Raw genomic sequence first — 13,620 nt, forward strand, 5'->3', positions numbered from 1 at the left:
GCTCAAGCGATCCTCCTGCCTCAGCCTCCCAAGTAGTTGGAACTACAGGTGTGTGCCACCACACCTGGCTAATTTTTCTATTTTTTGTAAAAATGGGGTCTCGCCATGTTGCTCAGGCTGATCTCAAACTCCTGGCCTCAAGCAATCGTCCTGCCTTGGCCTCCCCAAATGCTAGGATTACAAGCGTGAGCCACCATGTCTGGCTATAAAAACATAAAGTTCTTTAGTGTAGAGACTAACTAGAACAAAATAATCCTGAAAAAGGAAGGAAAGTTAAGACTACAGTACACCCTGGATATTTGTGACAGACAACACCCCAAGATAAATATGGAAACAGCATTATTCTATAAGCTACAGATGTCAGAGTCACTAACAAATTCAATATATTATTTTAAAAGTCATGCCTGAAAACCTTGTCTTTCTTCCTATTCATTTTCATTACCAGCATGCATTAGTAGCTGGCTTCATTCTTAAGAAAGATCTTTGTTTCCATAATGACTTTTCCCACTTTGAGAGGTGCAACTGAGTAGAGAACAATTTGTTGCAGCACTGGATGCAGATGCAGATACTGGATGGAGGGCTAGACCTACTCATTATCAAAGTTAATCATCCATGCATAACAGCTGCTCAGTGTATTATTTACATTTTTACTTCAATATAATCACAAATTAGTACACCTAATGAACTTTTATATTCACCATCCAGTATTTAAAGCTAACAAGTTAAATCCATGAACAAAAACCCAAAACACAGCAAAAAATACACACACACAACCAAGAGTATGTTTATATTTGAAGAATGAATTAATCTACTAATAAATGACAGAACATATACAATAAATCATGACCAAAAATGTATTTCCTAAGAGTGTTTACATTCATACATTCTCATTAGCTCTATGCTTTACCAAAAGCTACATAAGGTTTTTTTAAAAAATTTAAACTGCAACTATATATATCACTGTTAGAATCACTATAAATTAGTGACTAAAATACTCCTCATCCCAACGGAGAGAATGGGGGAAAAAAAACATGAAAAGTTGGGAGGCATTTTGAAGGTGATACTGCTTGACATTTAGATTACAAATGTTGAGAAAGCTAAGATCATAACTTGGAATTTTTAAAAAAAAAAAAATGGTGAAATGAAACATTAGTTATTTGGGGAGCTTTTATAAACTTCATGCACTCCCCCCCTCCAATCTCCACTGACGCTCCTAGCTGAGAACCATCCTTTCAGATTTCAGGGAAAAGGAATATGTCATCAAAGATATACCATTCTTAGCGGTGTGATTCATATTGTATATATATGTTATGAAACTATTACAGCCCCTAGAGTTTGAAATGGACACTGTAACTCTAAAACAACAACAAAACAAAATATAAAAGTTGGAACCTGCTTTCAAAGATAATTAACTCACTTTTTGTGAAGGAACTCTCCAGCTGCCACAGCAACAGGGCGATGTGCCGAGTACACCAAGTGGTAAACATTTTCACAGTCTTCGTTGGAAAGAGCTTCTTCGCTTCCACTGAAAAATTCAGAAGGTAACACGTGAACCACAGCAAATGTTTATTTTCAGTTCTACCTTTACATAAACTTTGTAAAGTGCCTTATAAAAGCTCAAGGCTCCTACTTCTCTCTCTTTTTTTTTTTTGTAAGAGATGGGGTCTCACTCTGTCACCCACGCTGGAGTGCAGTGGACAGATCATAGCTCACTGCAGCCTTGATCTCCAGGGCTCAAGCAATCGTCCCACCTCAGCCTCCCAAGTAGCTAGGACTACAGGCATGTGCCAGAACACACAGCTTTTTATCTTACTTTGAAAGTAATTTTTCCCTTTAACTATAAAAGATAATCATCATATAAAACTCAAAAAACACAGGTAAAACAAGAAAATAAAATGCCCACAATTCTTCTACAGCTTAATAAAATCTGATACATGTGGGTAGAACAACATACTACTGAACTATCTATAATTAAACTGGAAACTATAAAGGTAATGAAAATATTTATCATTAATACTACATGTTCAAATTTTTAGGACACAAAGTAGTACTTAAAGATATATTTATTTCTTTAAATATGATTATTAGAAAACAAAAAGCAAATAAGCCACAAGAAACTAGTTCTTTGGAAATAGTAAGACAGACAAACCCCTGACATAACTTATGAAGAAAGAGTATACAAATAAAATAGAAAATCAAAAAGAGGAATTAACAAAAGAAATAAAAATATCATGAACTACATAATTTTAAAACTGTGATAAAAATGATATACTAAAGAAAGTTTACATAAAAGTCAAAATTAGCAAAAAAAAAAAAAAAAAAAACACCAAATAAAACCTAACTTAGATAGACAATCATGGAAGAAATAGAAATGATAAAGAATTCTCCCACAAAAGAAACTAAAAACTGGCATGGCTTTTACAAGAGAATTCCCCCATAGTTTCAAGTAAGAATTAATCTCTGTCACAGACAATTTGTTTTGGAACAGAAAAAAGGCAAAAAACTATTGAAGTTATTTGACAGACGGAATATAACCTTGATTTTGAAGCTGGATAAGCAGCAGAAGAAAATTATGTCAAATTTACTCATAAACACAAATGTAAAAATCCTAAATATTAAATGTAATATTATATTCAAACAAAACAAAATATATTATGTTCAAAAATGATTTATTCTAGAAATATAAGAATGATTTACCATTAGACAAATCTATTAATTTAATTCAAGCTCCTTAATGGACGAAAGAAAAATCTCAGAAAACTCAGGAGATACAAAGGAACTTGTATCATATATTAAAACACCTATCACAGAAATCACAGAAACAAAGAACCTTTAATGTCTTTCTAGAACAAGAACAAAAATATCTGCTATCAGGGACACTGTTAGAGTGCTAAAGGTCCCTGGCTATGCATTTAGACAACAAAATGAAACACAAATTATAAGGTTAAAAAGAAAGAGACAGAATTGAAATTTTACAGATGATATAATAATCTATACAGTAAAACCAGAGGAATCAACAAACCATTAGAAAGCATGCTAAAACTCAGAATGAGATTTCAAATAGGGTCCACATATAAGATGAACATGAAAACTAAAGGTTTACTGACTCAGCAGTAAGCAAGTAGAAAATATTATACCAAATACTAATCATATAACAAAAATATTATAAAGCATTTATGAATTAATCTACTAAATAGTACACAAGACCTCTATGAAAAAATTTAAACCCTTTATGAAAAGACCTAATGATATTTAAATAAAGAAATGCAGCTGGGCAGGATGGAGCTCTCCTATAGTCCTAGCTTCTTGGAATAATAAGGTGGGATGCAGGAGTTTGAGGCTTTAGTGTGCCATGACTGTGCCTGTGAATAGCCTTTGCACTCCATCCTGGGCAACATAATGAAAACCTACCTTTTGAAAGAAAGGAAAAAAAGAAGAAAGGAAAGGAAAGAAGGAAGGAAGGAGAAGAGAAGGGAGGGAGAGAAGAGAGGGGAGGGAGTGAAGGGAGGAAGGAAGGGAAGGAAGAAAGATCCAGCGTTTTCATACATAAAGGATATAATAAAGAACTTTATTCTCTCCTAAATTTACCATAAAATCCAATCCAATTCTAATATTCAAAATCCCAGGCAAAGTTTTTGAGGCACTTAACAAGTACATTTTAAAAATTCATATGAAAGAAAAAAACCCATAAGTAGCTAAGTGGATTTTAAAAAGGAAAATAGGAGAAGCACCCAATATTTAGAACATATATTATAAAGCCACAATAATAAAGAGCATGGTACTAGAGCAGAAAGGTAAAATGAGGTAAAAAAAGAAAAAAAAAGCAATAGTAGATCCCCATTAGATATCTAGTTCATGATAGATGTGACATCATAACATAGGGAAAGGAGAATTTGTAATGACTTTGCTAGGACCCACATTCTCTCACACAGATTCTTTCTAGTTTTTTGTCAAATCCATACAAGCCATGACATTACCATTTTTAAATCTCTACCATATTAATGAGACAATTTAACTGCCTTATTTCCTTTCCCTTACTTCTACTGCATTGCAGGAAAGCCTACTGAAAAACCTATCCCTTGGAGGGTTTTTCCTTTTGAAGGCTTCTTTTTGAATTTTGGTTTTGTTTTAAATAAAAAGATATGCTAATTCACTGATATTTTCTCTAGACTGCATAAAAGAATTTTTATACCAGGGAAACAGACAATAGTCAAAGTAAAAAAACAAAGAGAAAAACAAAAGATACTTTGTCTTAAACCTAATCTTAAAACATAAAAATAGAACGTAAAGTGATAAAAATATATATAATGGTTAATATATATGAAGGGCATTAATAATGCTGGGAAAAAGGCATTACAATATCAACAGATTAAATTATTAACAGATATTATACTTACTGAAGTATCAGAGTAACCAATCGAATAGCTTCCACAGCAACATCATATTCTTTATCAAGTGTCATTGATACAATGCGATCCTGAAAATAAAGTTGTAAAACAAACTATGAATAGAAAATAAGTTGGGGCAGGTACCTAAGGTAATGTATTCTGAGACATATATGAAACACTAATGATAGGTTAAATAAAAAGCTTTACTCTTAAAACTATATTATCATAGTCCTACTCACACAAAGGGGGTGTTAGGACAAGTGATTGTAATGTAAAATCTTTATCCTTAACTGGCATTCCCTAACACTGTGACAGGTAAACTTTAACTTACAAAATTAATATACTTATAAAAAGCTGTATATAAAGAAAATTTTATTTCAAGCAGAAGAGCCTTCTTTCAAAGGCAATAAATAAGAACTCATGTTGGTAATATCTTTCGTAAAGCAGAGATTAATTCATCTATTTCATATGGGTTTACTTAAAGAATATGAACTAAACACTTGTTACAGTAAAGTCATTTGCTAAACTAGCTGTAACTACCACTTATAAAGTAAAAAATAAAATAAACTCATCATTCTTGATGCTTACCTTGAATCGGTTAGTGAATAGCTCCAATTTGGGGAATAATTCTCTGTTGGTATACAGACTCTGTAGAGCTTTTAGACACTTTAGCCTGACTTCCCCTTGCTTCAGAAATACAAATAAAGACACAACAGGAACGGTCAATTCCATGCCACAAGGGTTAAAACAATTTTTAAGTTTATATGAAGACTAACATAAATTTTAGCTTAACCATTCAACTTACTTCATACTGTAATTCAACATAGGATAGGATTTAGCAATTGTACAGGCTATGTTGCACTTATATTTAATAAAAATTCACTAAAAACCCCTAATTACTTTAGAATAAGCTTCATCTATCTCAAACATTTATCAACTCTGACTTATCATGCAGTATATCCCACATTATCCCATGGCACTTGGAATTTTTAACCTATGATTATAATTAGAGAAAGGTATGCTCATTTGCTCTTTATGTAATTACTGAATAATCCCGCAGAAAAACTTAATTTCATATTAAAGGATCATCATTTATTCATGCAACAAATATTTACTGGATGCCATTTACATTCCAAGGAGAGCAGTTAGGAAAACAGAAATAGCAGAGTCTTTAAAATAGAGGCAACACAATAAATTGAAGAGTCCTTAGGGTGCTATTTATTAGTGGAGCATCTTTAAGTCATTAACTTGGAGTAGAGGATGTTGGTGTTCAAAGTACATTCAGAATCATCTAGAAATCTAGCCAACTCTCTCAAAGGCTTCAAAGGAGACTTAAGTTTCTATCCCCCAAAAGAAGCAATGTATAAACTTCTAAGTTCTGGAATCAGACAAAACTAGATTTTCTTTCCAGTTTTACATAGTTTATTAGCTACATGTAAGATGGAAAGTATATTAATCACTCTGATACTCAGGTTTCTCACTTATAAAATTGTTGTAGGGATTAGATGCAGAGGTATGCTGGTAAAAGTTTTAACAATCAGCTCTGAGGAATTGGGCCCTGAATTGCTACATTTGCAGATTTCTGCAATGTAAATTGTCCCTTCATGGCTAATATCAAACTACCAATGATATGTCACTGAACTCGTTTATGAAGAGATATACATAACCACTCTATTGCAAGCTGATTCAAGCCAGCTCTAGCACACCATGAGATGTACTATGAGATGGTATGGTGTTTGCTGGTAAGTCTCTAGCACACAGGAAGAACCTGAGGTACATATGGCAGATGCTATTGCTGCCCCACACAGATTCCCTTTACTGGGTAATTCTTCAGCCTCTGCCTGTGTTGACTGCGACTGGTTCATATTTGCACCTTTCTCTGAAGAACTCACCATGGTTAACAAGAACCAACTAGAACACAGACCCCTAGGAGGTTATACTCCACTTTTCCTCTCCTATTCACTCTCTTCCCCTCTGTCAGGCTGAGGCCCATAGCCAGTGTAGAATGATAGAAGGGTAACACAGCCCAACCTCCTTGTGTCTGGACAGGATAACCTCAGAGGTGCAGCTTACTCTCCAAAGCTCCTTGTGAGATCAGTCTGAGACTAGACTTCTCCTGAAACCACATTTTTGTTAGTCTGTTTCCTGTTTTATAAAATTTTCTCACTTTCTTACATTGCTAATCCTGAGATTACAAACCTCAATCTATCACTAGCACAAAAATCCCTGACTCAGCCTTGGCATCTAAGGAATGTGACTTAAGACATCTGGTGCCAAGAGTGGTCCTAGGAGGCAGACTTCAACGAGATTCTGGGGGTGGATTACTTGAAGGCTGGATTGCTAGGAGGAAGGACCCAGGGGTGATAGGTGAAGTATTGATAGCTCCTGACATAGAATAGCAGTGTATAGGATTTTCACCTGTGGGTGAAAGTAGACGTGCATTAGCTTGCACAACATTGCTACATTTGAGGGAGCAGGGTGAATGGTAACTAAAAAACTGTGGAATCGAGTGGCTATTGCTAAGTGTCACTGAGATGCTAAAGAGAAAATGATAGGCTCAGGCTATTTAATCACCAGTTCATTAGCAAGTGTTGCCTCTTTGGTCACATTTAAAGAGACCCTTATCTCCTGCAGATAGGGAACTGTTCATACTGAAGACCAGGCCCAGTACTCAATTGTAAGAGTGGCAGAGTTTAAGAGACTCTGCAACTCAGGCAAGTTTTTCAAGTTTCCTATGCCAAAATCAGGGTCATGATAGAAGAGAAGTCTACAGGATATCTGGGTAGATGAAGCTGAGAATCTTGAACTACTAGTTTCCTCTCAATTTGTGGGTCTGAAAATATGAATCATACTGCCTTGTTAGGGCTAGCATGTTTCCTGCCAACCCTACCCTTTGCTAAAAGACTACACAGAAATCTCAAATGCAGCAGGTGCCCTAAGGATAACGCTAGTAGCCTTCCTCATGATATACACAGATCTCCCCTCCTGATCTCTAGACTAAGGTCAAACCTCAGCATAAACCACATGGAGAATTTGGTTCCTAGTAGCAGTAGAGATGTGAAGATCCCAGAATAGCAGACATAAGGTAGTATCACCTGACCGACAGATGCAAGAGGTGAGAGATAATAATAATAATGGGCAACAAGGTTAAAGGGCAGCCATGGGGATTTACGGAATTGGCTCACAGGATATGGCATTCCAGGAGGCAAGATATGTAAAGCAAATACAAATATTAATATTATGTAATATATATAATGAAAAGAGATGAACAATGGATGAGCAAAAGGCTGAGGACAGTTGTTCCAATGTACAGTCACAATCCCAAAACTAAGACAGCATGACTGACTTGTCTCCAACTGTAGACGTGAAACTAATGCCAAGAAAGATGAAATTACCTCATCTAAATCCACACAGTAAAGACAGGTAGAGCAAGGACATGAATTGAGTTTTATCTTCACTTTGTCCAGTGATGTTTACCAATCAACCACCTCTCCTCACAAGCCTTGGTTCTTCACCTATAATGTACACTTGCCTACACTACAGGAACTTAACAATTAAATAAGGTGTTATCCATGAAAGCATTTTAGAAAACTGTAAAATATATTATAGTTACAATGAAAACTCCAATTGCCCTTTTGGTAGCTGTTCTACTCTGGGGCTCTACTATACTCTGAAGCAATTTTTATTACAGTACCTAAGTGCTTTATTGTTTCCACATTACGAAAAGCCTTGCTCAAATCTAAAGGCTGTTTCACACAGTGTCTAAGGCGTATTAGCTGATCAATGAACATTTGAGTGAATGACTATATAAACTGTTTTTAAAATTAAAAATATTTTTAAATTGAGACAGGGTATGACTCTGTTTCCTGGGTTAGAGTACAGTGGTATGATCATAGCTCATTGCAACCTCAAACTCCTTGGCTCAAATGATCCTCCTGCCTCAGCCTCCTGAGCAGCTGGGACTCCAGGCATACACCACCACTCCTGGTTGATTTTTCTATTTTTTGTAGAGGTGGGGTCTCATTCTTGCTCAGGTTGGTCTTGACCTTCTGACCTCAAGCAATGCTCCCCTCGTCCCCCGGCCTTCCACAGTGTTAAGACTACAGGCATGAGCCACTGCTCCCAGCCAAATGCTAACTTATTAACATGCACATGTACATTATGAAGACTTAGATGAGAATAAGGTGAAAGAGTTAAAATGAACCAAATTTAGGAGGGTGTCAAAAAGTGGGTGTGTTTTTATGTGGCGGGATGAAGGAAGTAGAGAGAAGGAATAGTGTTGAGAGGCACAGAGTTATATAGATTTTTGGTGAATTTAAGAAAAATAGAGTATGGGATGAGTCAACACAAAGAGGAAGAAATGGGGTGGGGTAACTGTGAAAGCATCACAAAGATTTTGATATGGGGAACCAAGCATATGCAAGAAAGTATAAGAAGAATTGTGCAAACAAGGTAAAAGCAAAAGCAGTATGGAACAGAGTTGACGAACTTCAATGCCCACAGAAAGGCAATCTGGTGTCATGAATATAAATCCCAAAAGAAATTAAGATATTTAGCTCAGAACACAGAGACTACCATTGCTGTATTTAAATTAGGCCTAGTCTGTATCACCCTGAAGAACAGAATTAAAACCAGTGGGTAGAGAACTTAGAGAACAACCATTTTAGTTGTTAGAGTTTATCTTCCTATTGCCCAAAACTTATAACTTATATTTTTAAAAAGCATTTATTTTATTTATGAAGGTAGACTAGGTTATAACCTCTAAAATTCTAAAATAAAAGACATAAGTTAAAATTCTAAAATCAGTTCATTTTCAGTTCATTCAGTTTTATCAGTTCATTTGAAAGAGGCAAAGAATGAGTCTGAAGGCAGAGGTCATAGCCTATAGAGAGCGTGGTTCCAACTAGACAACTAAAATAAGAGAAGGCAAATGACTATAGTTCTAAGACAAAAAAAGGTACAAAAAGATTATAATGGGAATGACCAAAAAAAAAGTTTAGAAGAGATTAGTTAATATACCCTTTTCTGAATAAAGTTATTAGAGTTAAGAGAGGTTCATAATATTATTTCACTGAATACAGTACTTATGATTTTATCAACTATGTACAAGGGAAACCTATCTCTGCCTTTATCTAAAAGAGGATTTTTACAATTTAGTGGTATTTTTTTATCTATGATTGTTTGTGTTTTGGTAAGCCACATCAAATCAGTGTTTTTCCCAGAATTTAAGGTCATACATGAAGTTCTGTTAAAACTGGTAACTGTTATATAAATTCAGAAGACTATTCTATTAAGCAATGGGGGAAAAACTGGGATGGCAGTGGTAGAGAATAAAAACGTAGGACTTTAAATCCATGCCTACTAAAAAGATTGTCTTGTTGAATTTAGGAGTGTGTGTGTGTGCAAGAGGGTGCACTGTATAATTCTATATTCTTTCACACTATAATAAAATCTAATTGGATCAACCTGAGATGTGGCTTAGATGCACAAGTCCCAATTCTCTACATGAGGATTAGACAAATCCTGATGGAATCTGGCTTCAGAGTTATCACTGTAGAGAAAAGAACATGAATTGGTAGGGAAGATAGATACTCAAAAAAATTAACTATATGCTAATAGGATTCTCCTTAAAATGAGGTTGGGTGGAGAAGAATCTCTTTTTATCAGCAACTAAACATTGATAATTGCATAGTTGAGCAACCAACTATAGTGATGATCTCCCTACACTCTGACCTCTTATAGCAAAACTGGCCTGTACAAAAAAAAAAAAAAAATCCAAGTCCGAACACCAAAAAAAAAAGGCCTATAAAATTCCCTTGGGACCTTTAATTATAATTTATGTAATTTTGTGGTTTTCAAACCTTTCATAAAACTTAGCATAATTCTATATAAAAAGTAAAAGCTATACATGCTGACAGTAGTGATAAGATAGAAAATGAGTCTTGAAACACTACTAAAGTTGTCTTTAAAATCTAACAATATAATTGCATTAAAAATATGCTTTCTAATAGCTATGATACCTTTTTCTCCCCTAAGAGATAGGGTCTTACTCTGTTATCCAGGCTGGAGTATAGTGGCGTGATCATAGCTTACTGCAGTCTCAAACTCCTGAGCTCAAGTTATCCTCTTTGCTTCAGCCTCCCAGGGAGCTAGGACTATAGGCGTATGCCACCATGCCCAGCTCATTTTTCTTCTTTCCTTCTTTTTTTTTTTTTTTAAAGATAGGGTCTTGCTGTGTTGCCCAGGCTGGTTTTGAACTACTGGCCTCAAGCAATCGTCCCACCTTGGCCTCCCTGAGTGCTGGGATTACAGGTGTGAGCCACTACGCCAGGCCAGCTATGATACTTTGAATAGTTCAAACGGAATATAACAATTTAAAATAAATTGTTATCAGATCTCTATATTTAGGAATATCTGGCAGTTCAAGTTAAAGAATATTGGGTCATTTTACATAAAAAATTCCAATAATTTATCACTCCTACCCTTGGTTATTGTGAAGATTACTTATTTAGGACTTGATGTGGGATTCCTTTTAAGGTCAAAGCCTTTTCTAAGAGGTTAGAGGTTTAAAATGTTTTCAGATCCAATATTCTAGAATCGAACAAATATATTCAACTCTGATAAAACACCCTAGTGTGATATGACCATAGAAAATTCAAAGCAAGAAAGCTTATTTAGATTTTATATCTTAAGAGAAATAATCTCCTTCAATTCAAAACTAGAAAAAGAATATAACTATCTTCTTAGGACACTATATTTTCTTAAATCCTTAAGATATACCAGGTTGTTAATCTTCAAGACAGCATTGTAACCAAATAAGACAGGGTCTTCACACACGGGCCAATGTCTAAAGCTTCATCACAGTCATTAAGTAAATAGTTATTCAGTTGCATCATCTTTAATATCTATATTATTACAATTCTTGAAAAATCAACTATTCGTTTTGATTTCTAGTATTCCAATATTGAGACAAGCATATTTTCCATCAGAGTTACTTAGAACAGGGTAACTTACCCTGTCATGAAGAGTCCAGCCAACATATTTTAGGTAACTGTCATTTAGGAAGGCATCACTATACATTTTCATCCATACTCCAATTTCTTCAATACAAATGGCTCTAATCTCAGCAATAGCATCACTAGAAGAGAAGGGGGAAAAAAAAAAAGACAAATCTTTGATTAATATACAAAGGTAGAATGTATTCATACTCGCTTTCAACAAGCAAAATGTTATTTCTAATGCTATATTTGTATGTGCATTCTCAAAGTCCTCCAACATGAATGAATACCTTCTGTTTTTTATGTCTTCTATAAAATAAAACTAACAAATATCAAACTGAAAGAAAAGCTTCTCCACAATACTTTATTTGGGCCCAACAGCTCTATTTTTATTAGGCTAAGCAATGACATTTGGAGCTTTCTGAGAGCCTCACAACTATTACCAAGCCAATAAACATGTTAAACCTTCTGAGGACACCAGAGTACCAACATCCAAGTACAGAATAATGTAGAGCTCAAAAACTGTTTCTCCAAAGAACTGTGATATCTTATAAGCTAGCACACATCTAGTGAATTAAAAGAAAAAAAAAACCACTTTCATCACTAAATGATTTATTTTTTAGGCTGAAGCAAAGGGAAAAATAATCCACCTTAAGTCACAAGGGGAACAATCTTGGTGACTATACTGTCAAGTGGTTGGCAGAACAATCCCAAAAGTCAAGATTCTGGCTCAATGCCTAGATAGCTTTTCACCTCATCCAATATAACCCTCCTGGGATGATTTTCCTACTCTAAGATCTGTGAATTATGAACAAATACAATGTTAATACCTTTATCTTATCTTTCACCATGTTATTAGCCCTACCTTTAAGAAAAACATGTGAAGTGTAATATGATAAATCCTAATTTTTTTTCTAGATCAATTTTCAAGGCTTCTGATTTACCACACACACATAATTTAAAGTTTTAAGTAATTTTAACTCTCCAATTTATAGGCATTGCTTAAGAATAAAAATGTGAGAAACATTTTCTTTCCAAGCCACAGTGCCAATTATGATCGTTAATGTTCCTACATTTTTTGCTAATATCTTTTTCTCATGGAGAGGTTCTATAGCATAGTGGCTAATAAATAATACAGGCTCTGGAGCAAGACATTCTGAGTTTAAATCCTGGTTCTGCTATTTACTAGCTGTGTGACCCGGGCAAGTTATTTCCTTCTTTCTTAGGTTTCCTCCTATCTAAATAGTGATAATAACAGTACTTAGCTCACAGTTACTATGAGGATGAAATTAATTAATACAAGAAAAATACTTAGAATTGTGTCTAGCACCTACTAAACCTTCCATAAATGTTGACTATTCTTTTATTTAAGTTTCATCAATCTAGACATTTATAGACAATACAGTATAAAAAGCAGTTCTACTACAAACTTTGAGAAGATTTTCCTAGACCTTTATGATACTGAACATGAATGGCACAAATATCCACCAAAAATTTCAGACATAAAAAGGTAGAGAGGACAACATAACAACTGTGTATCCACGGCTCAGCTAAGAATATAATATAGTTAAAACTTCCTATATACCTCTTAATGATGCATCTCCTTCCCCAAGAGTAAATGACTATCCTTGATTCAGTGAATATCATTCCTATCTGTATCTTTATGTTTTAACTTCATTTGTATTATTTACATATTTTGAACTCCACATAAACATTATCCTGTAGGTATTCTACAACTTGCTTTTTTCACAAACCATGCTTTATGATTTATGCATACTGATTTACATTATCTTCAATATATTAATTTTAGCTGATGTACTGTGTTCTTTTCTATGAATATGTTACAAATTACTTATACATTCTCTCATTAATGGACATTTAGGGTTGTTTCCAAGTTTTAGCTTTTATTAACAATGATTCCATGAACATTTTTGTATGTATCTCCTTGTGCACATGTGTGAGAGCTTCCCTAGAGCACTGTTTTGCAAATAGTACATCACTACTCATTAGTATATTATGAAATAAATTTAGTGAGTGGCAACAAATTCATAAAAGTATATATGATAGAAAATACCAAAAGGTTCCACAAGTAGCAAGGCAGGGAAGTATTCTTTCTTAAAACTACTGTGGGCCGGGCGCGTTGGCTCACACCTGTAATCCTAGCTCTCTGGGAGGCCGAGGCGGGCGGATTGTTTGAGTTCAGGAGTTCGAAACCAGCCTGAGCAAGAGCGAGA

At 34.8% G+C, this 13,620-nt stretch overlaps 1 protein-coding gene across 1 annotated transcript in view; it reads right to left on the reverse strand.

Moving 5' to 3' along the window:
• STAG1 (stromal antigen 1) overlaps positions 1–13,620 on the reverse strand; it is a 318,641-nt gene that overhangs the window by 119,211 nt on the left and 185,810 nt on the right. The window contains exons 9-12 of the mRNA XM_012663393.1: positions 11,403–11,526; positions 4,977–5,075; positions 4,398–4,477; positions 1,418–1,525 (exon numbers count right to left, since the gene is read on the reverse strand). Of these exons, the coding sequence (XP_012518847.1) occupies positions 1,418–1,525; positions 4,398–4,477; positions 4,977–5,075; positions 11,403–11,526 (411 nt within the window). The remainder of the gene's footprint in view (positions 1–1,417; positions 1,526–4,397; positions 4,478–4,976; positions 5,076–11,402; positions 11,527–13,620) is intronic.

Source organism: Propithecus coquereli, unplaced genomic scaffold (assembly GCF_000956105.1).
Source record: "Propithecus coquereli isolate 6110/MARCELLA unplaced genomic scaffold, Pcoq_1.0 Scaffold12, whole genome shotgun sequence".
Lineage (NCBI taxonomy): Eukaryota > Metazoa > Chordata > Mammalia > Primates > Indriidae > Propithecus > Propithecus coquereli.